Source organism: Dermacentor andersoni, chromosome 5 (assembly GCF_023375885.2).
Source record: "Dermacentor andersoni chromosome 5, qqDerAnde1_hic_scaffold, whole genome shotgun sequence".
Taxonomy (NCBI): Eukaryota; Metazoa; Arthropoda; class Arachnida; order Ixodida; family Ixodidae; genus Dermacentor; species Dermacentor andersoni.
Window position 1 is genome coordinate 158,511,452 of NC_092818.1, and position 27,767 is coordinate 158,539,218.

Here is a 27,767-nt window from a genome sequence, read left to right on the forward strand (position 1 = left end):
GTGTTTAGTAAGACGTAACAACCGCCTTCAAATTTTAAATTACAAACTGACATTACATAACATCTTAGCAAAGACGCAAAAATCACCTTGCATGACGAACAACAAAATGAGCCTAGATAAACAAACTCCAATAAAAAAGTTAATTACTGCAAGAAAATATACAAATTGTTGCGTTATTGCATTTGTAAGTGCAAAGTGTACAAATGCGCAGAGAGAGAGAGAGAGAGAGAGAGAGACCGACCCGAAATACGAAACCGTTTCACACGCATTTACACGAGTGGCGGCTGATTCATCAAACTCTCTCTTTCAATAGCTTTCACTCTGCTGCTTCTCCTCGCCACCAGTGCGTGGATTCACAGGAATGGCAGTGGGGTAGGATTTGGCAGTTGAGCTGGTGCGTAAACACCTGTTTCATCGTCTGTCCTTGGGAGACTTTAGCGGGAGTTTCTGTAACCTCTACTGACAAACTAAGTAAGTACACGTCAGCGAGAAAGGCACTGATCGCCGCTTAACGCATCGTCTGTTTCTTCAGAACTACCGCGAACATGTAGAACGCAGCTTGAGCTGCTGTTTGCAGATATCGCGAGTAGTGCGCACACGAATTTCACTGTGCGAAATCAGCTACCGAGGCACGGAAGACCAAGTCTGCCGTCAAGGCAAGGCGGCAGTGGCTGACCCATATTCGCTCATTCACTTCCTACCTTGGCCCCGGTGTCCTACAATACGCTGGCGGTCGCTAGACTCCTCTCAAAACAACACCTGTGCGCGCAGGATTTCCCAGTTGCTTCTAGGTCATTGAGTTCAGTGGCCTCGTTGAGAGAAAGTGTAGGAGTGAAAGTAGCCGCGGTTGGATGTACGGAATTGCCGTCGAGCCGCCTTCCTTGACCGTTCCTGCGTTCCCGCAGCACCATGTCGGACTCGGACATGGCTCGGAACCCGTTCGCGGCCCTCTTCCCGTCCATGGTGGACGTGCAGGCCTTTGTCCAGAACTCCGCCGAGGTGTCCTCCCGGGATTTCCCACTTGCAGTCACCGAGAAGGACCTCGCTACTCGTCGGATGGAGTCCAGCGAGAGCTCGCCACCTGAAATTATCACGTCGGGAAGCCACGTAACCAGCGGCATCGTGCCCGACGAACAGCAATTGTTGTCGGCCGCACTCGAGGATATATTCAGGGTCGTCGTGTCAGGTATGGAGCCCACGTATTTAAGCTCAACATTGTATTTGTCCTTCTCCTTTCTTTTTTTCTTGTACGGGAGCGTTGCGGAAGTGCGCGATCGTATCGGAACTAGCCGCGGTGCAGGCGTCAGACTGCGCGATTGTCGCTTGCCTTCAGCGTCAGCAGGTCCATTGCGAAACTCCGGAACCAGATTTTAATCACGAAAGCACGCCAGTGGATATGGCCAAATGCGATGCTGTGCTTTAAACAACCCTCGACGGCAGAACGCTTGCGACGCGTGCTGTGGCATTGACCCATAACACCCGCGAAGAAAGTTATGGCGGGCAGAACAAATTGCGTAACGCACGGTTCATTTAACATTGTTCAGTCAAGTTGCAAAACAGCGCTGCCAGGGAAGCGTTTCAGTTCAGGATACTCCTCGCGTTTGTGACGCATTACGAGGTGAGCGAGTAACATGAAAAACGAGATTTGCTGCGCAGTTTGTTTTGCTGTGCTCCGCTTGCACAGCAACTACAAAGCGTTTTTTATGACGCAAGTGTTGTAATTCATATTTTGTCATATAACAGTGCGGTTTTCTCCATTCCAGCTTCATAAATCAGAGTTTACGTTTGGTGCGAATATAAATGGGATCATCACGCGTTTAATCGTGACCAACCCGTGAGCACAACTATCACTTATCACTCTGTATATATCAATAAATAAACCTGCCTTAAATCTGCTCATGAAATTGGCGACCTATCAAGTCTTGTTTGACACGTGTACACACACACACATCACTTGCACTTTATATGGGGGCTAGCCTCTACTTGCGCCATGTTTGTGACCCACAGAAAGTAAGGATATTCTTTTCTTTTTTTACATATTCCCAATACACTCATTTATTCTCTCAGCCTAGATATGGCTGAAATATTCACTGCATAAAATGTTTTGATGTTGAACAATTTAAGCTGTTTGAGTTATGGCACTTTTTCTAAACATGATATTTCCCAAGTCAGAGCTTGTACATACCCTCTTTTGTATGTCTGTGAGGAGTTGCCTAGTCTTCATTGAATATCTTTATTAGGTTCTTATCTGAGTACAAAAGTCAAAGCTTGCTTGTGGCCATTTAGGCAAAGTTTTGTACATGTCTTTAGGCTGCTCACGGTGCCAGATTGCATTTGTTATTGTCTCACTTGACACATACCATGTTGCTTACGGTTAACCATGGATTTCCACAGTAACCAAAATCCACATGAAAGCTGTTTATTTAATCACACATCTACCAGCAGCTTAGCAAGTGTGGTTATGAATGGAAAAAAAACAATATGATTAGCAAAAGTGAAAGGCCATTTGTGTGGAAAATGAGAAATACACTTTACAGTGAAGCTTTTAGCCTCTGGTTGGTCGGAATTTTTCTCGGCGCATGCTCGCGGAAAAAAAATACCGTCAGCAATTGAAGCAATAAGTGCATACATTATATAGCATCATGCATACAACATACAACACTGCATTCATTCCAGTGAAGTACAAGCACAAAACAAGCATCCAAAACACATCTTTGATGATAAGGCGCTCCTGTTAATGTGAAGCATGTAGTGCACCCCGCATACATTTCTCGGTAAAGATTACTGTTGTGCAACTTGCCGTGGCAATGGCAGCTTGTGATGTGAGGAGTGACATCACCAGCCTTTCATATATAAAAGACCCAACCTAGCAACTGATTTCATTGTTGTTGCAGCGCTGCTATAGGTAGGCAACGCATAGTTAAGACTCCCGAGGAGCGGCAAAGGGAAAAGAAATGGCAATACGAGCAGCGGCAGTGTTCTGCAAAAATTACCATTAGTCCTATTACTCTAAAGCAATAAAGCATTGCATACCTCCCTCAGCAGTTCTAGTGGTGGATTTGAACAGCTTTGCCGGGCCGGAATAGCGAGTCAGTTTTTTTTTAATTTGATGTTGCCGCACTGTACACCTGTATTCCATCTCGCAAGTCATTCGCAGCACTGTTGAAGCTGCAGGACTCCTTGTAAAATAGGAAGGCTCAATGCCCCTCGAGACGTGTTCACTTGGACTGCGATGCCTGCTGAGTGGTTGCTGAATTCGCAGCATGCAACATGCATGGGCCAAGGTCCTTGCATGTCATGTACCAAGCAAAAACGAAACCCACTAATTAGATATTACAATTACATTACAATGAATTACATCTACAATTGCAAATAATTACAATTATAGTTATGCTTGTAAACTATATTCCACTGTGGAAGTGTATTGCCCGTGTATGCCTCGTGCCTTCGGCAGCACCGCAAATTACTTGCGGGATAGAGTATATACTTTCACATTTTTGTTCTTTAATCAGGCATGTGTGTTTCGTACTTGCATTGTTGTCATTTTATTACCCGGAAACACAAAAGTATTTGGCAGAATTTATGCTTTAGTAAATTATCAGTCTTACTTCTCTTCTCATAGAATCACAATCACCTGAGTTCTGTTTCTGTCTCCTTGCTAATGTGTGGCATAAAAGATTGTGCTTTGCTTTGCACATTCACACAAACTTATTTCAGGTGACATCGGTTCCAGGCCTAGCAAGGGTCCCTGCTGCGTTCTCCTAGAGGCATTTAGGGATTCCAAGAAGTGCCTTGAACTTGATATTCTTGACGAGGTAAGAATTGGTGATTTGTACCAGTCATGTGTATTTGTGTCGCTGCCACTTTAGGTGCTTAGGTAGACATTCGAGGTGCATATGGAAGTTTGCCTTCCAACTCCTTTCTCTCAAAAATTAGAATGCATTGAATTGAGTGTGATGCCTTTCTATTAATATATCATATATAACATATTAAAAAAAATTTAAAAGGACCCAATCATAATGCAGGTATGAAGAGTGCAGTGTTTACATTCCTTATTTCTTTTCAACATGGTGTTTCTTCTCAGCTGGGACAGTGCTGATAGCAGTGCCCTGCCTGTTGCTCCTTCCTTACTTTTTCTTCTCTCTGCAATGCACTAATGATAACCCTTCAATGTTGGCATCTGTGAGAGTGCCCGGGGGCAACAGAGGAGCATTGACAGGACAGACGTTAACAGCCGCTGCTTTCCTGTTTGCTAGAAGATTGGAAGGGTGCGCATGCATGTGCAAGCTTTCTCTCAGGAGTGACTCATGATCATGAGCAATCGCTCAATGGCCGTGTGCTGTCGCATGAGTCTACGACATCACACATGGGGCATAATAGAGGGTGCCTTGAAAACTGCAGAAGTGAGTCAGACATCTTTTATAAGAGATTGTGGCTTCCTTGCTACACACAGTGGAATAATATTTGGCTCGCGTGTTCATTGCCGTATTGTCTACGTATTGCAAACACTTCCTTATATGTTTGAAAGAGTGTTGCAATGCTCCTTTAATCATTACAAGTAATAACAAAGTCCATGCTTATGGCAGCAAGATTATTAATGCGGTAGCATTAAATGGCTCATGAGGCGGAAAACCTGGCATTGTGGGCATGATCACATGATAGTACAAATATGCTATGAACCCTTCACCTTTGGTTGGAATCGATCCCACGACCTTTGGTGTCATTGAAGGTGATGTTAATTAAGGCACGGTTAAGATAGTGCTAATTAAGGCACTCAAATCTATGACCTTAGGTGGGAGTCAAACCCATGGCCTTTGGTGTAAATGAAGGCAAAGTTCGACCTTTAGTGTTAATGAAGGAATACGAACCCACAACCTTTGGTGGGAGTCAAACCCATGACCTTCAGTGTTAATGAAGGCCAAGGTAATTAAGGAATACGAACCCACGACATTTGGTGGGAGTCCAACCTACGACCTTGCGTTGTGCACACGTTGTGATGAACACTGTTGGTCACGTCATGGTGCTTTCACTGGCATGGCCACTTGAGTCACGCGAAACCGCCAGTGGCGCCACCGCACGTCGCCGCACTTCTGACATGGCCGCTCGAGTCACATGACTCCATCAGTGGCACCACCGGATGTCGCCGTGCTTCTGCTGACATGGCCGCAATGCCTTCGCATTCATCCAGTGATAACTAAGGGCCCCTTGAATTTTTTTTTTTTTAATATATGGCACATTGTGACGAAATAAAACATGCACAAACTGAGAACAAAAGATAGCAGTTAATTTTTGTGCTCCTAGTATCAGCGAATTGTTTACTCGCCAACCATTCAAGTTTTTTCTTTAATACTGCATTCATAATTTCATTCCTCCTGTTTACTAAAATGTTGGTAAAACTTGTGGCACTGGTTCTCAATCAACAGCTCTTGTACAGCTACTGCAGTTCATACAAATGCATTGTCTATCAAAAGCATACGGGCTACTATGTGTGACCAGAGCTTTGTTTGAGCCTTGTGGCACTCCCCTGGCAACCTTGTGCTCCTGTATATGCTTGTGTAATGGCCGTAACCTTACAACAGCCCCATTGAAGTCTAAATTTGAAAATGTCAAGGAATTTATATTAAAATTTTACTTCTTCATAAGCTGCACCACCTAATCTTGGTAAGTGAAAATAGGAATCTTCCTCTCACAAATATGACAAGCCCATCATTTTACTCATGCAACTCTTCCCACAGTAGTGCGTCGGTGTGTTTTGTACTAGCTGGTGTAGTGACAGTGTCATCCTATGACTCCTCACAATAGTTTCGTTTTGCTAATAAGTCTGCCAAAAAAAGAAGTCGTTGCATTTCTTTCTGCGTGATGGTCATGCCATGGTTTTGTGAGTAAAATTTCTAACAATGTTTCGTATGACAGGAGGTTTATGTGACATAAACTGACCTTTTTCAGGTGGTGTTCGAGAGGCTTGTCCTAGACGATCCCCAGCACCACATCGTACGCAAAAGCACAATTGCGAGTGAAACTGCTGATGCATCAGAGCACAGGGTTTTCTTCTACCTGTACCAATGCTACTTCAGGCTTCAAAAAGCAGTGTCCAAACTAAAGGTGCGTTTTTTATTATTATTATTATTATTATTATTATTATTATTATTATTATTATTATTATTATTATTATTATTATTATAGCAACTGTGCTGCACATACTATGTGAAATTTTTTGTTAATACTGTTTGTAAATACTGTACCTGTAGGATACAGCTTGTGCAAACACATTATGTTGAAATACTCAGGGGTGTACCATTCGACTAGCAGGCACAATCATACACAGATGTGAAATAATGTCAATGAAGACTTTGTAGAACAAGTAATTTACTCAGTTGTGCCCTGGTTACTTTATCTATTTAGATCTTCGTGAACAAGCTCGGCAATTTCAATGGCCTTCTATGACCACTGTGTGAACATGTGACACTGGTGCTAAAATGTAATAACTCAGGCTTGTTTGAATGTGGTAAAGATGAAAACAGAACAACAGTAGGCACAATATAATGAATGGCAAAAAGTACTAGTACCAATGTGTTTGTCTTCCAGGTCCACTTCTTTGTCTTTTGCAGCAGCAAATTCATTTTAGCATGGCTTAGCTGCCTTCATAACCAACTTCCAGTTTAAATGCTTTTTATTTTGGATACATGCCTGTTAGCCAAGAACATTGTTTTCCTTTTGTTTCTTATTGAGCAGATCTAATTTTTGCGGTATTATTTGCACTTTGTCTAATGTTGTTTCGGTCTTTTTCACAAGATCGGCTTGTGATGCATTTAAAGTGACACATTGCTCATTACAGTTCCAAATCATTTGGCCAACCTAGTTTTTAATATTTGCTTACAGAATGAAGATTTCAGAACCATTGAGAAAACAATTGTTTGCCAAGCTTCAACATGCCTTTGCCACTGTGACATTTACCCTGGCAAAAAGATACAGGAGCAAGTGTTCTACCTTTTGGAAGAGTACCATGATAGCTCAGGCAAGTAGCTGGATGATTTTTTTCTTTTTTAACTAAATGTAGGTTGAAAGGTTTCCTTTAGTTTGTATGTGCATTGGCTTACATATAATAATGTGAGAGCAAAAGCTGTCATTACACCTTCACGTCACATACAATACATGAGTACAATAACTTTGGGAAAGTGTGTTGCCAGCTAATCATAATTGCCTTCTAGAAGGATGGATATGCTGCAGTATTTTGGGTTAAGAAAATGCAGGCTGACTAGGTGGCTAGCTTGTACTTTTATGGCACAGCTCAAATGTGCAAGACTAATTGAAGACTTCACCCTTCATGATCAGTAGTAGTCCTTATAGCATAAAATACAAGTGAGCTAAAACTAATGTGGCTAACAAAGACTTAAACCTTTGTGGTCACTAGTAGCCTTGTCATCTGACATCGGAAGAAAAAGGCAGATCCACTTCTAATGGTGCCTCACGAGCACTTATGCACCTATCATTTTCGTGCATAATTTTTTTAAGTTGGAAAGCTTTTTAAATATGTGTTACCTATACTGTTTATTTTCTTTTAAGCAAAGAGCAACATAAGCCCTATCAGGCACACTTATAGCACATTTTGTATTTTTCTAGCAGAGGTAAATGTGGCATCCTTCCAGAACTCTAAGCACGAAGGACAAGCAGAATCGAGGGACTCGGTCTTTTGTTACTTACAACTGCATGAAGCAAACAGACAATTAAGCCCAGGAAATAATAGGGAAAATTAACTCTCCTTATACGTACTTAAAATGTAGAAATAACCAGAAAATGGGATAAGAAAGTGGCCGAAGAGGTCACTTGCCACTGGTGGGAGGCAGCCAGTTGTCAAGTGCTTCATTGTGGATATGAATGAATCAGACCCCCATGCACATTCTGAGCAAAAGGAGGAGTTGTATGACAGGTTTCTACGTGACTGGCCGTTTGCAAGCCCGTGTATTCACAGGCTTCTCTCATGCTCAGAAAAACATTCTTATGCTGCACGTAACAGAAAGCTGTATCGGGAGTTTTTCATGCTGCTCTACAATTTTCTCATTGACACTTTTCATCTAATTATAATATTTGAAAAGTTTATTAATTAAGACTAATTATGTAATAAGTATAAATGCAAAAAGTAATCTGAATATCTCCAGGCGATGGCAAACAACATTACCTTGGCTCTGTCCAGCTACGTCGTATTTGCATATTTTTAATGTGTGGCTAAGGTTATGTGGGACACTCTGTATGTTGTTTTTACAGCCTGATGCGATGTCATCATAGCAATATACAGTAAACTGTAAAGGCTTTTGAATAAAAACAAAAGATGCATCCAATAGCCCCCTTTAGGGCTGGTTCAGTGTGAGCTGGTTTAAAATACAAAAGTGCTTTTTTTTTCATGGACTTTCAGTACTAAAATTTAACAAACGCAAATGCGGCTTTAATCCTCAGGGCATCAGGAACATCTGGAGAGCTTTTTGCGGAAGTGTGCCGACTGCATAAAGCAGCGTTTTGACGCTGGGGAGGAACAGGTGTCTCTTCTGGAGGTGCTGTCGCACTCATTCGACATTCTCCGGGCACGCTTTGCAAGGGTGTCCATCGCCAGTCGTGATCTCTTTGTGCTGCTCAACATACTCAAATACTTCACCCAGTCCACATCCATGGCAACAGTGAGTTTTGCTGCAGCTATTCAGCAATCTTTGTTACTGGGGCATATCTAGCTTTTGGTGCACGCTATATATATAGTTAGTCAGAGCTGCCTGAAGATAGAACTTATTTGCTTTTTCTACTCGTGTACTGAGGCTCCTGATCTACTGTTGAAGGACTATTTTCTGTAATTGCTCTGTAGTAAAAGTGTAGGATTTGTAATTAAAATATACCTTACGACATATACCATAAAGAATGAAAGCTGCCAAAGCACTTGCTGTACTATAAACTAAACCTTATGTTGAAGATGATGGTAGCCAATTGGCTTTTTAATTATTAGTTTATATGAATTTGTTACTTTTCATCTTCTAATCTACATGCTTAAACCATTGCCTAGGGTGAGAGGTTCATTTGAGAGTACTGCGCGTGTCCTGTCACATCTTTTGTTCATTCTAGCGTCCATGTTTAATGCTGCTTGCTTCAGTCATGCATCCAAGCCAATTCACCTTTGCAACACTCTGTGGAATATTGAGCAAATCAACAACAATGAGAAGGGGGGTGGGGGGGGGCCTTGAATGAAAAATGCTAGTTCTTAAGAGAAAATTTATTTTGTTTAAATAACTGTGGCCTTTTTGAATATGCAGTCATGTACAGCAGTATCATCTGTGTATTAAAGTAATAAGCTATTTTCATTTTCTGCCATTGATGACTTGTTGCATGTTGCCATTCAGTGTTACCTCATGCAGTTTACAGAACAGTGCTTTATTCCTTTAGGTCTAGCAGGTATGTTCTAAATTAAATCAGTGTATTACTGAAATGTCATAGTGCCTAATGACTGGTGAGTGTTCAGCTGCTTCAGCATGATCAAACCGTGCCTTGTTAGCAGTCCATTTTACAACAGTAAAGCAAGCTGGTTGCATGGATTTTGCTCTCACTTGTTTTGCTCTCACAGTTTTGATCTCACTTGTTTGGTCATCTGATATTGTCGCCATGCTGGTCCTCGTCAGTAAAACGTCTGGCCTCTCGTTTTTTCCTATGTGCCAGCACTATCAGCAAAAATATGAGTGATTTAGATCAGGTCTTTGCCTTAGGTTGTTAACATTCTTATTCGGCTCACTTCTGCAGCTTGCTGAGTGTCAATGGCCTTGAAGGTCACTAGAACTGGCATGTGTCCAGCAGTGCCGCTTAAAGATAACAGGAGGAGGAAAAAACACGCTGTACAGGGTTCATTGAGTTTTAATAAGACGATGTGGCAGGTCAGTGCATGTAACTCTTTCCAGCTTAGCACGTTGCCTGTCCACTGAATTGACATGGTCACTGTTTGTAAATATAGAGGTATGCCGTTACTCATTTGTGCCAGACGCACTTCTGGTTGGGTATTGTTGATTATGTTTGACGAACTTTACAAGGCTGTGTATTAAATTGTAATTGAATAACAAAAATAGCTACCTTGTAAATAATGGTTGAACAAACAGCACTAATCTAGCAGAAATAAAAGTTGTGGTTTATGAAAAAGCAGCATTTATTGTCTTAGTCAATGTTATTGCACTGTAGTGTTTGCTTCAGTTCCTTGGTTGTGGCTTTCTTTCTTTTTTCATTTTATTGTGAATATTCACATGATAGAAATCAGAACCTGAATTTGGCATGTTGCTTATAGTTTCCTAATTTTTTGGTTTCAGTAACCGGTTTACAGTGTTTTAAGGTTGTATGAGATAGCTATTGCCGAACTAAAATGTTTGCTGTTTGGTTTAGGAGGTTTATCTTTAGACTTCAGACCACTGGTGTAAGAATTGGATAGCAGTAAGAAAGGCCTTTCTACTAATTATAATAATGATCATAAGTGTTACAAGTGCATTGTCATCCTTCCCAGTACCAAATTTTTTGTTGGCTTGGTGCATTCCTGTGAAGTGGGCTGTGCTCAACATTTCACAGGCAATGCTGGACTTCAGCACCCCGTCGGGCACAGGTGACCTTCGGAGCTTCCAAGAAAGCTTGCTGGGCTCACCGCTCTGCGTGTCGTGCCTGCCACGCAGGGAAACAGACCCCTTTGAGTTCTTTGAGACACCTTCTCAGTCCACCATGCAGGAACATTCCATCACAGAAAGTAACCTCTGGCTGGTAAGTAGTCCTTTTTATATGGCATAGTCGGGACGTTCTTGGTGTAAAGTGTTTTGTGCATAGAATAATGCTCTTGCAGGAAAATTGAAACATTATAACGAGGGCTTGACTAAGAAAACTAAAGCTTAAACAAAAAAGAGCCAAAAAGGTAATTTCTTCAGGCCACTATGCTTGAATGGTCCACTGCACTTTTTATGGCATTGTGCAGAGATGCTTGAATCTTTTCTGAGGTGGGAAACAGCATTATAACTTTTGCCTGCATGCACCTGTCTTGATCATTATCTTGTTTGGCAATGACTCCGTACAAGAGAAAAATAAATATCAAACCAGAATATCGAGCCTGAGCAAGGCTTCATGGCTGCCTTCATGTTAGAAACAAAATGTCAGCAGTTTCACCCTAAGTGCGAAGAAGTGACATCAACTGCTAACAACTGTGCAGAACCACCATCTTGCGATTCTTCCCTTTTGTTTGTGCTCCACGTCCTTTTTGACAGTCTGTAAACTCCATGACAATACCATTTTAGACACGAAAAGAACTTGTACTGGAGACCATGCTAACAACCCCTTGTAGAAAGAGCATCGTTTTTATACATTTGCATTTGTTGAAGACTACAGCAGCACTCTGTACTTGAAGCGACACGTGCTTCAGCAACAGAGTTGTTATCTTGTCACGTGGTGGCAAGCTTCATGGGGGTAAAATTCTGTTGCACAAACTGCAAGTGGTTTCTTGCGATGCTCTATGGTAACTCATATCTCTGAGGTAGAGTGTTTGACTTGTACCCTCAAGTTCTCGGGTAACACCTTCTCATCTTCCTAAGCAACTATCTTTTTCCCAGTGAGATTTCTAGGATGCCTTACGCGGTGTCAATCACTGGTAAGAGCCTGTAGAAAAACTAGTGTTGTTTTGACATGCAACTGGGCAAAGCCACATTTTTTTGTACAGTACTTAGAGAAATAGCAGTTATGGCAAATCTTGCATTTTTTTGTGTGTTTTTGTGTCTCTGTCATCAAGAGGTGTCAAAGAGGCTATGGCAACAAATTTTATGCTTGCAGCCGCTGAAAGGGCTCGCTGCAGACATGCACAACATCTTCTACACCCTATTGCGACTGTCTGCAGAGACCCGCAACAAGACGCTGACGTGGCTTGGTCGGTGCATCGAATCCTGTGCAGGTGAATGCCAACAGTTTACTATCTACTTATTGAAACGAAATGCACAATTTGCAAAGGCCATACCTGTGCTCTTTGATCATGCTTTGCTTTAACATTGCCTCAGCACTGTCAGCAACACTAAGGAATATACAGTATGGGCCAGTATTTTGTAAATGCTTCACAAGTTTCTGTTCATTTCTCCAAACTGGTACTCATAGTACCATATTTCCGCACATGTAGCCTTCCCCCACATTTAAACATTTAACCCATACCTTTAATGGTCATTGCTCGAAGCACGGAAACCACCTGCCACGGTGGTGCAGTGGCTATGGTGCTCTGCTGCTGATCGCAAGGCTGCAGGCTTGATTCCTGGACACAGCGACCACACTGGGGTATGGACAAACTGCAAAAATGCCCATGTACTCAGCTTGAAGTGCACATTAAAAAAAACCAGGAAATTATAATTCACTGAGAGTCACTGAGTCGCTTTGGGATATTAAACCCCATAATTTGATATTTCATAATTGGGGAAATAAATTGGCCAGCATGACCCGTACAGATAACTGCATACGCCATTTAGATCTTTACAAAAGCTACTTGAGACAATTTTTTGTGCAAGGTAAAATGGTAGAAACAATCGCTTTTCATATGTCCAGCCATACCCACTTTTGCTGTTGCTTCGTGTTGAAGTGCATTGCTGCAAAACTGCATTTAAGGGTACTAATATGCCTATGACTTGCACAATAAAACACAACAGGTGGAGCATGTGGCTTCCATCACATGCAGTGATGCCCGTGGATGCCTCTGGAAGGAGGATGTTTTGTTGTGGTCTGTTGCTAGGGCAAGAGCGTTTCTGGAACAAAATGACTGCTTCTATTTGCCAGCAAGCGGGTACCTATGTAGTTCACCACAGACCCAACTGTCACAGCTGTTTGACTCTTTCATTTCATTCCGTGAGTGCTGTATTCGCATTCAATTTTTTTATCCAGCTTAACAGATGGAAACATATGATGCTCACCTCAATTACTCTATTCTAACACACCCTCTGTTGTAATATGCAGCCAATTTTTGATGGCTAGAAAGGGACAATGCGATTCCCATGATTGAAATGCATACTCCAGTTTCTATATTTTATAAAATGCAAAATGAATTACTGTATTGTTTCATTATTATTCACTATATTTATATTTTTATATATTAATTTTTTATATTTAAAGAAATGCAGAGTTAGTTATTGATTATTCCCTTCCAGAAATTCATGGTAAGAGAGAGAACTAGCAATTTGTTGGCACTTGGAAAAAGACGTTTTCCATCCGAGCCACATTAGACCGTGCACTACTTGTCACTATTCAAGGCCTCCTTTTCACTATCAACTGCCCAGAGGACGTCACGTTTGGTTCGACTTGTGGAATAGTATGCATTCATTGAACTCCTTATAGACCTTGCAGTATGGCCTTCAAGATTGGAAGGTGATATTTCAACTCCACCTATTGCAGTTTTGGTTTTATACTCGATTCTAGTGGGTATGCCTTAACTTAGTGAATTTTCCCAGAAAAAGTCCACCTTGTGTTGAGTCATGGCACAGGCTGTATATTTGCAGCATGAAGAAAGAAGAAAATAACAGCATTAGAAAAACACATACTTTTCAGTACTTGTTAGCATGTTGTTTGTTTTTGTCTCTACCCTCATCTTTTCCACACTTTGAATTATCATTGCTTCCCAGATGGCCCAGCTTACCATTTGATATCTAGACATACATTGCTGCATAGCATGCTTGCTTTTGCTGGAAGCCTGTGTACCTTATAGGCCGTAGTAATCACTTTGTCAGCATACCTGAAGTTTAACCTATAGTATTTAACAAAGCCCGACGCAGTAAATTACGAGGTGTAACAAAGTGGACTAGAACTGTGGATGGCTATTCTTTATTTAAGTAAAAATTCTGTTTCAGTTGAAACAAAAAATGGGGAGGTCTTACTTGGCATCTCTTTTATCTAAGGTGGATAAATGTGTAAGTTTGAGGGAGTAAGAAGTGTCATTTTTCCTTATGTGCCACGAAGTTATATTTGTGACATAGAACTGAATGCCAATTTGTTAGTTTTTAAGAGCATAAAGCTTTATACTACAATTGTTAAAAGAAGGGAGCTCTGGCACTATAATCATTCATCCACAATCGGTGTCCTACTTAGTACTAGTAATACAGAGGTTCGTCCACAACTTGTCATGGATCCATTGTACATTGCAACATCTTTTATTTGCCTTTGTAGTTCACTTGTGCTGAATGCTACCAGTGAAGTGCTTTAAATTTTACTCGCTTCATTATGTAATTTCTAGTGCATAAATCACACAGCTTGAGCTATATGTGTCACTAAATCTAGCTGATATTCGGTTAGTAATGCTCACAATGCATACAGATTTATTTTATATTCTAAGCAGTTACTCTTCTTTTTTATGTCTTAGAAGCACTGAATCATAATTACAGCCTAAATGAGACTAATGATTGCCGCACAATGCTTTTGCAATGAAAAATGAGCATCAAGAAGGTTAACAAATATGCACAAGGTCGTTGAAAGCCAGATGGGTGACGCTTAACACCATGCACTGGCACATCTTCCCATGTCTTGCAAAACTTGCAGAGCCATTCTTACAACTGCATGCGACGACTAGTGCCATATTTCCCTATAGTAGTCTTAGTATGAAGCTTTTATGTTCAACCCGCAGTGGTGGCGCAGTAGCTATGACAGCCTGCTGCTAACCTTGGGGTTGCGTGTTCAATTCCCGGCTGTAGTGGCTGCACTTCAATGGGCATGAAAGGCAAAAACACTCATGTAGTTAGAGTTAGGTTCACATTAGGGAAACCTAGGTGGTCAAAATTAATCTGGAGCCATCCGCAATAGCGTCTCTCATGGCCGCAGTGTCGCTTTCAGATGTTAAACCTCATGAACCAATAATCAATCGATCATGTTCAAAGGTGACAGACTTGTGCCTAAGTGTGTTGCCACGTATGTCTGCCGTCTGACATTTTGATCCCAACTACCTCCTGCACACAGATCGAGGCAAGCTGTGGAACAGTCAGGTGTCGGAACTGTTCCTGACGATGCAGAGAGGTGACGGCTTTGCCCTGAACCTGGGCGCTGTGCTGCTGCGGCTAGCGCGGCCATTTTCCGAGCCTTGCTCGCCCAAGCTGCTCAAGGTCGATTACCGGTACTGCTCTGTCGAGCCGCAATCAGAGGAACAAGCTTCAAGCCTTAGCCTACATCTTCGTGGTAAGCTCTTGCACTTCAAAAGCATGAACTGGGACCTCCACATACTGGAATCTTATGACTGGAATAGTGCGGGCTTGGTGGTTGAAGGGCTAAAATGGCTGGTAGTATGTATTAGCAAATACACGGTGTCATTCTCAAATGTGTTTCCTTTGTAGTGCTTATGCTACCGTTGCTGTTGATGTACTTTCCATGTTCTCTTTTGTTCGGTATTCTAACAAGTATTTACCCAGTATAATGTAGTAAGGGCCATTCATTGACATTGACTACCTTAAAATTTCAGAATGTCAGCATCATAACTGCAAAAACCTACTAAGTACTTCAAACAACAGTTCAGTAGTGTGACGGTATGAAGCATTCATGCAAGTATTTGTCAAACACTAACCTGTTACATATTCCTGTTACAATAATCATGTTGCTGATGTCTTTGCCACATTTCCAACATGCCAGAAATTGCTGCCTTAATGTAATGTGTGCAAGTGATTGCTGCAAGAACAGGACAGCACATGTTTCCTTTTGTTCCACTTAGGAAGATCCTGCTCTGCTGCTTGTGACTTATTCCATAACCTCAGCTGTGTGATGGTTTCACTGAGCCGGTAAGTACAGTCAGCATCGAAAGTTTACAGACTGAGATCTGCAACAAAGCTGAACATTTACACAGTCTATGCATACGACCCAGTATATGGATTTCCAGCCTGTACTAGAGCAATGCCTTCGAGTGATGAAACAGACCGTTGCTCAAGCACATGTTTCGTTCTTGTCACTCGGTTATGGAAATCTAGAAGTTTTCCTTGTCTGGAAGTGCTATGTGTGACTAGCCAATAGCGCAAGGCCGGAATAGAATGTACAGGCTCGTCCACTCTTAGGGTGAACACGGCGCACCGTGGCCGCGCTCCACGGGGCGCCAGTGCGTGCGGCGCGGCGGCGCATGGAAGCGAAGTGGCGCGGCGCACACGGACCCAGGGGTGGCGCTTCGCATCTTCTGCTACAGCGCTGGAGCGCGCCGCTCTGGCTTTGCTGCAAAGTACACTTCGCTAGACCCAGGTGACTGAGCGACCGAGGCGGCGTTGCGGGAAGGCGCACTTCACTAACTAGAGCATTTTCCATCTGGTTCGGTCTACAGCTTGTGAACAGCCTGCTTAATCAATATACATAAACAGAAACAAGCTTCTCACCACATAAATCACTTAGCATGTTTTTAATAAGTGATGAGGGTAAAAATAGTCATTTTTTCGCGCTCTTTATTAGGATGGGGCCATTTTATTTTACTCTCACAGCACTTGGTGTAGTGCATACCGAGAAACCTATTAGGCGCGCTCGTCTTCGTTGGAGTCATCATGTGATGAGCCCAGCGCGCCGTTTCGCGCATGTCTTGATGCTAGAATAAATTTGCCTAATTGACCTAAGAAAGCGATCGAAACCCGCAATAAATTCCACAGAAAGTTACTTACAGAGCGATTGTTCAATCACGCATCATCATGTTTGCCATCGATTTTACCATTAAGGAGGGCAATAATATTACTTCGACAGCAACCAAGAAGAGACATCCGCTACTTCGCGACTCTTATTGACGCGTTAAGGTCTCTGGTAGGGGTGCATGAAGCGCTTACGCGATGTAGGAAAGCACTCTCCCCGGCATAGCAACTAATTTGGCGGCAATTTTACTCCCCCGTTTCAGCTTTCTACATCCTATAAAAAAACTAAATTCATTTTTGTTGTCACAGTTTGGGTAAAATCACCGAAGCGGTGCCAGTCCTTTGACGGCTACCTGATGCGAGAAGTAACATTCTCATTTAGATGAATCGTCGGTCGATTATTTGATTACATTGATTAGGTGAAGTAAAACATGTGGCGCCGTAGTTTTTTTTGTTTTTTTTTTCTCCTTGGAGTTAATGCACGCCGCATGCGAACGCTTTTTCTGTACGTTGTGAATAGGTAATTGGAGTGGAAAATCTATAATCTACATGTCTGTTTTCTAGCTTAAATTACGTCTTGCCGGGTAATTAGGTCGTTATTCGCTTCTATTTCATTTCAGTACTTCCTCGGAATAGGTCATATGCATACTAGCATATAATAATTTGTTAATTGTGCAGTATACGTCCCGAAGCGACACGTGGCCTCTGCGTTGCTCAAATATGGGTGAGCATCGGATAAATTTGGAGAAAAGAAAAAATTGATTTCTCTCTCTCTCTCTCTCTCTCTCTTTTTTTTTTTTTTTTTTTTTTTTTTTTTTTTTTTTTTTTAAAAGAGGTTAGGGGTGGGCGGCGAGGCTGAGTGGGTAAAACCCAAATATGAATACGGCACAGGAACCCTTGCCGCGAACAAGCGATGCTTTTGAAGTCGTGGGGAAGTGGCCGGTCCGTGTGTTGGACGAACGCGGCCACGGTAATTAAACCGGCGGTCGTGAGGCCGGCCCGGTGTCGTCCGCGGACAGCATGCCGGTGGTCGGCCAATGGGCTCGACATTTGTAAAAGCCAAGTCCGACCCAAGCCAGATTGCTGTGGTCGGGCCAGTCTACCGCCGAGCCGCCCCCCCCGCTTTTTTTTTTGTTTGCTTAGGTCATGCTACCCCATCTTAGCTTAATATGGGGATGCGGTGCAGCCAACGGCTGCTCAAGTGAGTGACTGGCCGCTCATGAGTTAAACATTCTGGGATGACTCGTCAAATCGAAAGACACCAGAGGTGTCTCCATTAGACGCATTTCTGTCGACTTGCATGATGAATTGCATTTTGTTCGGTTGCTGGTTGCCATGGTACTTCGGCGATAAAAACGCTGTAACATTGCAGGACAATTTTATTTCCCCGGTGCACTTTCGGAAACTAGCCATGTCGCGGGTACCGAAAAAAAAAAAAAAGACGACGCATTGTAGATCTGTGCCTACAAAACTATTCTCAACGCGTTATATCGGAGATGACAAAAAGGCCACTGAAAACTGAAAAATGCTCCTCGTAAAGAGCGACCACTGAAGCTGAATACATGACCATTGTTGCGGCGGCTGCTGCAAGCCCAACCTCCACCGTTCAGGAAATTAAGAACAGCCTCAGGCTGGGTGACGTCTCTGACACGACTATCAACCGTCGCCTCTACGCCCCAGCCTAATAAAGAGTGCAAGAAAATGACCGTATTTTTACCCTCATCACTTATAAAAACATGCTAAGTGATTTATGTGGTGAAAAGCTTGTTTCTGTTTATGTATATTGATTAAGCAGGCTGTTCACAAGCTGTAGACCGAACCAGCTGGAAAATGCTCAAGTTAGTGAAGTGCGCCTTCCCGCAACGCCGCCTCGGTCGCTCAGTCACCTGGGTCTAGCGAAGTGTACTTTACAGCAAAGCCAGAGCGGCGCGCTCCAGCGCTGTAGCAGACGACGCGAAGCGCCTCCCCTAGGTCCGTGTGCGCCTGCGTCGCTTCGCTTCGATGCGCCGCCGCGCCGGACTCACTGGCGCCCCGCGGAGCGCGGCCACGGTGAGCCGTGTTCACCCTAAGAGTGGACGAGCCTGTACATCAGTTAAGTACTATACCAGTTGTCGTACAGAATGAGTAAGCAACCGAATTTTTTTATGTGAAAAGATAAAGAGCCTGCTGCAAGACCTTCAGAAATATTTTATGCTGCACTGCACAGCAAACGAAATCAACTGAAATTATGGGATCAAGCATCACGCCACTTTTGGTGCCTGTTTGCTGCCCTGATACCAGCAACTATGGAGAGCTGTCACTCAAAGTCGTCCATTGCGTCGTTTGTTACCGTCGTGTGCAAAATCACTTACATGGGGTTTATATTTTACTTAGCTTTTGGTTTCTTAAAAAAACTCAATCAGCTTAGCTTCCACATGCGACAACCTCCCATTTCCCTAAACCTAGAAGAGAAAAGCAAAAGAACAAGTTAAATTTAATACCCTGTGGTCAATTTTTTTTTCCTCTGTTGTAAAAGCTTTTTTAATTTTTTTCTCTTCCCCACTTAAACTAATGTGCATGAAGATGTTGGACTATGTTCAGGAGCCCTCTTGTTAGTGCTTTGTCTCCATAGCTTTCCTTTTATCAGCTCAAGAATGTTGCTCGCAAATATAGTGTATGCAAGCAACACACTGTTGCACTGCTTTACTGGCTATGTAACTACCAGACTGCTTGGAAATTCAGCATTTCATAAGGTCCTGCAGTCCGTAAAATTTTGATGCCAACTGTACACCTTATCTCTTGTCTTGCAAATGATGATTACATAGTTATATGCCGAAGAACTGTTACAAAAGCTTGCAGTGTTATGATAACAGCAGCCTGGATGATGCAGGGCTTACCAAAGAAACATGCCTTGTGCCTCGGGAAGAAGGTGACACTGCCCAGCCCCCTGTTACCAGCTTCAACTTCCCGACTGAGTGTTTCTTTGCCTGCCATCGAGTGCTTAGTCTCGGCTTTCGTGTGGTGCATGAACGGCTTGCCAGGCTGAGCCAGGACCTGAATCGAGTTCGCAGGTACTGTGCACAAAACTAGCTTTATTTATTTTGTTTTATTTGGTGCATTGGTTGTCCAGTTTGAAAACATGACTAATTGATGGGGTTCCATGTCCCAAAAGAACACCAGGAGATATGTCATTGGAAGGCCTGGGACTAACGTTGACCATCTTTGTTTAATTAATGTGCACTCGAAGCAAAGTACACATGGGTGCTTTCTAATTAAAATTTCCAGTGGAATATGACTGCACATCCCAGCTATTGAACCTGTGACCTTGAAGCTAATGTGCATGAGTGCTTTTGAATTAAAATCCCCAATGGAATATGACCACAGCTACCAGGAATTGAGCCTATTACCTTTTGCCCAGTAGCAGAATAAAACAGTAACATGAATAGCAGGTTAATGTTTTATTGCTTGATGCAGTTTTTGTAACCTGACTCATTTTGTCCAACTCTGTGTACTGAGGGTTCAAAAAGTGGATTTCTTCGTGAGATTTTTGGGGCTTTATGGGCTGAAACGTGAATGTCAAGATGGGTGGGTGTAGTGCCAAGGAAAGGTAAGTTCAGGGCTAGCACTACATTCGAGGAACAGTCAGTCACTACTGCTGCAAATGTTGAGGAGAAAAAAAAAATTGAAATGGTTTATACACCTAATGAGTATATATGAGAGGAAAGAATGCACTGACAATAAGGGGGGGGGGGGGAGAGTGCTCTAGTACCAAGAAGAAACGAGACAGCTCGAGAATACGTGGTAATGTGAGGTCAAGGAAGAAAGTACCTAGCCACCAGAAACAGCAACCCCATACAGATGGTGTGGTCAACAAAAAGTAGTCCGAATAGATGTATGCGCATGCCTTTGCTTCTGCTTTAGCACCCATTTGATAGAACAGTGGGCTGGCTGCTTTCTCTTTGCCGGAGTGTTCACCTGCAAGCATATATCCTGAGTTGTCACCTTGTCAAGAAGTGCCATTCAGTTGCCTTGAAGTGGCGGAAGCAGACGCACCCATACTAATATGCATGCTGCTTTCATTATTTAAGCATAAGAAACTTCTGTAGACATTGACCGACCGACCGACCTTCCTTCCTTCCTTGAGGGGCCATGCTCCTATACATTTCATGATGCACAGCATTTCCTCAACATGTTCTTGAAATGCTGACCTGCTTCGATCAGGGCAGCTTTCTGTATGCTTAGACAGCAAGAAAGCCTGTTTCTTCACAGCTTCTGTGCTCCAGACATATGTTCTAATCTCTGCAGCGATGCTACATAAAATAAGTGCCCCTGCATTGCATTTTCTGGCTTGATGGATGTTTGGTAATACTATGCGAATTACGTGATTTCAAGCCATTTTCATCTGCTATGATGGATAATGTCTTGCTTTGTTTTTTGTTGCCACTCCTTACAGGGTGTATGAGGAGACGCGTGCACAAGGGGGCGAGTCTTCAGAGGTGGGCCGTAGGCTGCAGGAAAACATGGAAAAAGGTGTTCGCAGATGTCTTCTTTTGAAATTGCTCAAGTGACTCTTTTGCCTAACTGCCCTTCCACTTTTATTTAAAGGGATGCTTAAGAGAAAGAGTAAAACAGTTCGGACCGATAGTTTTCTTTCAACACTTTAGCTGTTCGAAGTATTCTTCAGCTGATAGAGTATCCTTTCAATCTTCAGCTCCAGCTGTCTCAAGTTGGCAACTCGAAAGTGCACTAATACACTGGCACTTATGACAAAAGACACTGAGGTGCAAAACCTCAGTGTCTAATATTTGGCATAGTGGCACAATATTTTTGACTATTCATATTTTTTTCTGTTAAATGAAAGTCCAGTACCTCTAAACCCAACAAAAGATATTGTCAGGCCTCAAAGCACCCTAAATAACTTATAATAGTTTTTCTACAGAATTGCACACCAAATGACACACACTCTTGAGACTTTGTGTGCCTACAGAAAGTTGTTTTTTTAGACGTACAGCTAAAAAGCCTTACTTGCTGAAGCCAATTCAAATACACCCATAGTTGTTGAAAAAAATGCAGCTTGGCCTTCTCTTTGTTCAGGCATGACACGTTTCCTGTCACTGAAGGCGGCTCTGCTGGAGCCAGCCTCCCTCGAGCAGATGCTGCGGTTCCATGTGGCATCAGCAACCTGGCTCTGTCATGTAGCCACTGATCCAGACTTGAACTCATTCCAACCGCTGGTGTTGCCCTTTCCCGAGCATGGTAGCGGCCGCCTGGCTCTCGTGCCCGAGTTTGTGGTGGAGAACATTTGTGACTGCATCGTGTTTGTCAAGAGGTTCAGCGAACGCAGTCTAGAGGTTGGTTCTACAATGGTCTATTGTCACATAGCTGGGATGGTTCACTTGTAGGTAGCGAAAAAGGCAAGTGGAAAATAAATTGCAAGCAACTTATTGGGAGAACAGGCGCCCTCAAAGAAAGTAAAAGAAAGAAAACTCAGCCACAGTGATAGAAACAAACAAGGTCAGCGGTTGGGGAATCTAATGTCATTGTTTTCACATTTTCGATTTTTAGCAAATGGCACACAGCAAAAGTGAATGTTTGAGACTGAAAGATTCTTGTAGCACTATGTTATATCAGGTAGCACAGTGGACCTGTGTTTTCCATCAGATTTTACTGTAAACAGCAGTCTTTTCCATGCTCAGTGCTAATCTTTTCTGCTTTCTTTTTGTGTCTAAAGACCCCTTACATTCGTTAACTGTGAACACCTATGCATCGGTGTTACAGCCTGTTTTGCAGGCATCAAAATGCTTGTTTTGACGCATGCGGCAGTTCACTAATACGTTGGGTTGGACCTCAACCTGCACATAAGTGAGCACATAGTAGTCCTGTTGACATTGGTAGGAATGTTCAGCTTGCCCTTGCCTAACTACTGAAAATCTCAGCCCTGCCATGATTTTCTCTCAGTTTGTAGGGCAGGACTTGGAACACCTTATGACACTGGTGCTGGTGTTCATGGGCAGCCCACAGCGCATGAACAACCCTCACCTGCGAGCACGGCTGGCCGAGATGCTCGAGGTGCTCATGACCTCCTCCGAGGATGACTCCTTCTCTGGAATTGTTCCCTTGTAAGTGCATGTTAAGTAATGGATGCTAGGGACCATGCACTGAACAGTGTCAGAGAAAGCGTTAGGCGTAATGTCAAATGATCAAAAGGTAGCAGTAAAAATTAAAGATCACGCATGGGTAAGCGATACTACAGAGAGGAAAAAATGGAATTGGGCAGGTGATATAATTAATAGAAAAGACAACAGGCGGCCTATTGAAGTAACGGAATGGGTGCCAATGGAAGAAACACACTTGAGGGTAGCAGAAGATTAAGTGCAATGATAAGGAATCTTGCTGGCAAAAAGCAGGTTCAGTTTACGTGGTGTACAGGTATAGTCAAATATCCCAGTGATCCCTTAGTGGACCTGCACTTGGCTGATAATAAGAACATGCTGAAGCACTCTTTACAATAGCAAGGTTGTTTGGCATTGTGATACATTATTTGTTCAGAGCCGGTTCATTGGCAGTAGTAGTAGTATGTATAATGAGCCTGCAGTGACCTTGTCTGGGTTAAAAGTAGGGTATATAATATGTCTCATTCAGTTTTGTACTAAAACTGTTGTTTTCTGATGTTTGTCTTTCCTGTTTTTATAATCTGAATGGCCGGTGTTCCATGTGTTCTTGTGTAAGGCCCCACTCATAAATTTTGAGAAAGCAGCAAGCCAGGGGTAAACCATTACCATCTGGGTATGGATACCATTATGCAAATGAACGTTGGGTTGGCACTACCATGTCAGTGTGCTCATTGTATGGAAACAGCGCTTTGTATATTCCAATTTTATTTCTTCAGACATTCTGTATTATTAAGACTTATTCACAGTGCTACTTTGTAGAGCAAGTATATAACCAAAATTGATGTTTCAAGTGCCATGAGATATTTGTTCGATTGATCTTTTGACAAATTCGCTGCCGTTTTAGTCCATCACATCTTCCAATTACTGCCATTTGGATGCTGTAGGCCACACACCCTCAGTTTCTTTATGAAGCTTTGAGTTTTCTTACTAGGAAAAAGTGTGTTCAAAGCACTTCGTTTCATTATGGCAAACTCTTTACGAGTTGAGTCAAATCGGTGCATGAAATGTTCTTTTCTCTTATTCACTCAGGAGCAACAGGAAACGGCTCTTCTTGCAGCATCGTTTTGCAATGGAACTGTCGCCAACACTCCTTCATGTTTTTGTGAGCATTGAGATGACTGGACAGAGTGTGACATTTGAACAGAAGTTTCACTACCGGCGTCCAATGTACACAATTTTGGAGCATCTTTGGAACATACCCGGTCACAGAAACAAAATGAAGGTCAGTTGGCTTCTGCCTTTCTGTTGCTGCAGCTCCTTATTTTATAGATGTCTTTTGTAAGAAGGCATGTGTTACGGAGCAGCATAAGGTGGAAAGTTCCCGATTTATGCACCAGCTAATGCCCTGCTGAGTCGAGCTTCGTAGCGGAATACTTGGGTGGCATCGAAATTTAGCGCGATGTCTAGCAGATGTTTGCTTCTGCAACTATGGCAATGCTATGTCCTGTCAAATGTACGAATGAGCATATGACTCTATTAATTCACTTCAATTACATCGTGTTTCTTGCAAAAGCAACTGCATTTATCTCTGCATTTTCCTTCACATGCTCTTGCGACTTTTACTTCCTGCCTTGTCTTTGTGGTGGCAAGAAAATTTTTTGCGAACAGCTAGTCAAGAAAGAGGAGAGAGAGCGTCACAAAGGTACACTGGAGTGACGCTGAGGGGCATAGCAAAAAGTAGATACATCATGACGTCAAGACAGGTGTTGGACATGCTACATGCTTTGTGAGGTAACCAAGTCAAGTGTCGCTGCCTGTCTTCCTCTATGGCCTGTACTTCTAAATTGTAACCATGTCCAACACCATGCAAGGCTTTTATCTCTCCATCACTTCTCACATGTTGAACAAGTCAGCAAGAAGTGTTTTTAGTGATGACCTGGTGCAGCAGTGCAAACCACTTATAATGATGCTACATGTAACTGAGTATATATTACTCATAACAAATATAGTCATGCTGAGCATTATCAACTTTTTTCATTGGCTGTGTGTAGAAATAAACTGCATGTGAGAAGGAAATTACCGTCACTTATCAGATGCAACAGTTGCATCTTTTGTCAGTGGAAATGAGTAAATGAAATTAAACTAAACAAATAATGCTGATTTTAGCTGGAGTCATTGTGGATGATCATTTAAGTTTGCTGCACTGTTATTCAAGCAATTTCATGCAATTCAAAAGACTTCTATCAGCGAATGTAAAGCAACTGGATCCAGAATGGCAGGAGATATTGCTACCCTTGTGCAAGTGCATAAATATCATGGACAACAGTTCTAGATCAGTTTAGGTTTAATGATAACCTGTCCTATTAATCAAACATTTGAATTTCACTACTAAAGTGGATTGCTTGTTGTGTGCTTACTGTGTTGATGGATCGGTGGCTTAGTTCAGCTGGAAATACACATCAGATACTAGATGAAGGTTTTAGCGAGAAAGCTTCGAATAATTAAAATGCACCATGAAACATTGTCTTTGTTACGAAGTTACCAAAACATTTCTCACTTGAGAGTTACATCACAAAGTAATGTCATGTTTTCTCCATTTTCACTTCATATAAACACAGTTATAAAATCCCTGTGCTTGTTGAATACAGGTGTCAGTTACTAATTTTGATAACACTATCGCTCTTAGGAAGCCATCACCCATGTGCCATTCATAAAACCTATCTGTTGAACAGGCAACTATATATATTTCTTGAACATGCATCTGTAATGTGTGTGGTTGTTCTATTTTATCTTGTTATTTGTCTAAATCTGCAGAGTCTGGCTGCTGAAGCAGAAGCAAACATTGAGTGTTCCACGCCTCCCCTTTTCCTGAGATTCATCAACTTGCTCATCAATGACGCTATCTTCCTTTTAGATGAAGCCCTTTCAGTGAGTAATTTACATCTTCACCTCTTGCGTATAACATAGTGCAATGAAGTGTGAGTATAAGCTATTTGCTTCAGAGCTGTGTACAGAGCAACATGTAGTGACCATTGCCTAAATGTTCTGCGAGATAAGTGCCTCCTTGTACTATTTAGTTAGGCAGGAAGGTAACTTAATTGTCGATTTGCTTAAGATATACGGACAGCTTATCTTTGATGTCTTATTTTTCATTTCCTGTATAGTGAAAATAACAAGAGCATGTAAGCTAACAAGCATGAAAAGAGCACCGAATAACATGTTTTTCTATGCATCTTGCATGGGTTCTACGAATGAGCTGTTATCTTAATGTCACTTTTGGAATGCCATATTTTTCAAGCAGTAAAATGTTGGGGCACCTTGTGTCCCAGAACACCACTTGATGCTATTAGTGGGATTACCCAGCTGTATTGCTGGCATTCTGAATTTCCATTTGCATTGTGTGGTTCTGCACAACTGTACTTGAATAGATGTGGAATGTAAATGTTTCATTGTATGCAGAATATTTTGGTGCATCTTAAAGAACCCTGAGTAGTAAAGATTAGTAGTATCTCTGAAAACTTAGGTGTTGCTTTGAGATATTAAACCTGATTTGTCTATCTATCAATCAGTCAAGCTTATGGTAGAACCTGTTTTGAAGTGTTGGTAGCTATTTCTTTTTCAGACAGAGTCACCAGGTTGGGGTCCAAAAACACACTAGTGAAAAAGTCTCTAAATGATGATGATGTCTTGGTTGGAATTTTGCTTGTTTGAGTTGTTCCTGGGTGTCTTATTTTTTTATAACTGTAGCCGTAGGTTAACTTCGGTGGCAGGTCAAAGCACAAAAATGGAAAACAAATGACCCCCTATTTTCCAAAACACTATCAGATCTCAAGATGATGGTTTGCCTGGAAAAGCAGCTTTTATGTACTACCTAGATGGCTCACTAATAAGCTTTTTGGCATGTCTTTAGCAGTAGTTGCAATAAACGGAGATGTATAGTATTTTCCATGAGGGATAAAATAAATGGGAGCAAGGCATTAAACTTAGCCAAATACTTTTGAGCAGTTTTACCAGGGCTATTTATAGGCTGTTTACGTCATGAAAGGAGTCACTAAGACATTCGCTAGGACTCCAAAAAGGCAAAGTTGTCACTGAGGTAACTAAAAGCTCTCTATATTTAGTTGCTTTCTCATTAATTTACCAGCACTGCTGTTGTGTTACTGTTTACTTTGTATGAACAATTTGTTGAACACGTTGCTGCAGTACATGAGCCGGCTGCGGGAGCTGCAGCAGCCTGGACAAGCGGCGGAGGCCAACCTGCAGCACCTTGGCATGCTGGCCCACTTCCACAATGTCATGGGCACCGAGACCATTCGCACATTGGCAAGGCTCACAGCCGAGGTGACGTCCATCTTCTGCCATCCCACCATGGTAGACCGCATTGCGACCATGCTCAACTACTTCCTCCTGCACCTCGTAAGTTTCACCCACTGCAGAAGTCATGACTGTTTCCCCACTAAATTTACTAGAGTAACTCCTCGCACTGCAAGCATTCAGCTACCATGGAAATGATAATTAACATGTGGATTTGTCCTATATTCATGCTTGTAACTTCGGGTATTCATTTGGGTTTACTTATATGCAATGTCGAAAACATGTTGGCCACAACATGTTTGTAGTTCTTGCATGTTTAGTAGACAAAAGCGTGGCCTTCGAAATTCACAAATGTTACTCCAAGGGAACCATCACTGGGAGTTGCAATTTCTATGCCCCCCTACAGTCACTAACCGGTATTGGAAGTCCAAGATACTGGATTCAGCAAAAAATAAGTGACTCTATTAACCACAAGTGACAAAGGTGTGCTGTATACTCGGATTGTCACTTTCGAGGAATGATGGCATTCTTGGCACAGTGTCAAGCACGCTATTTCTCACGTGACTAGCAAAAGATGCGTTGTTGTGTACGAGCGTTTTCATTTTTGGAACAGTAGCAGGCATGATATGTTATCACTGTGTGGGAATGGTGCTGCCGGTTGACGTGTCTGGAGCTAGTCGCGCAAAATATGTATCTCAAACGAAAGTATCTTTGTAAAGTGCTCGTTAAAGAAGACTGCCCAAGTTGCTGCATGCACATGCGCTTGCCTCTG

The 27,767-nt window shown here is 42.3% G+C and overlaps 1 protein-coding gene across 1 annotated transcript in view; it reads left to right on the top strand.

Annotated features, from left to right (window-relative positions):
- Positions 1–317: 317 nt before the first annotated feature.
- The window catches only part of Ube4A (Ubiquitination factor E4A), a 35,595-nt gene continuing 8,145 nt past the window's right edge, over positions 318–27,767 (top strand). The window contains exons 1-16 of the mRNA XM_050179002.3: positions 318–471; positions 906–1,186; positions 3,718–3,815; positions 5,947–6,102; positions 6,880–7,015; positions 8,452–8,669; positions 10,579–10,764; positions 11,818–11,935; positions 14,962–15,177; positions 19,459–19,639; positions 21,022–21,098; positions 21,663–21,919; positions 22,527–22,687; positions 23,771–23,963; positions 25,496–25,609; positions 26,885–27,097. Of these exons, the coding sequence (XP_050034959.1) occupies positions 910–1,186; positions 3,718–3,815; positions 5,947–6,102; positions 6,880–7,015; positions 8,452–8,669; positions 10,579–10,764; positions 11,818–11,935; positions 14,962–15,177; positions 19,459–19,639; positions 21,022–21,098; positions 21,663–21,919; positions 22,527–22,687; positions 23,771–23,963; positions 25,496–25,609; positions 26,885–27,097 (2,601 nt within the window). The 5' untranslated portion in view covers positions 318–471; positions 906–909. The remainder of the gene's footprint in view (positions 472–905; positions 1,187–3,717; positions 3,816–5,946; positions 6,103–6,879; positions 7,016–8,451; positions 8,670–10,578; positions 10,765–11,817; positions 11,936–14,961; positions 15,178–19,458; positions 19,640–21,021; positions 21,099–21,662; positions 21,920–22,526; positions 22,688–23,770; positions 23,964–25,495; positions 25,610–26,884; positions 27,098–27,767) is intronic.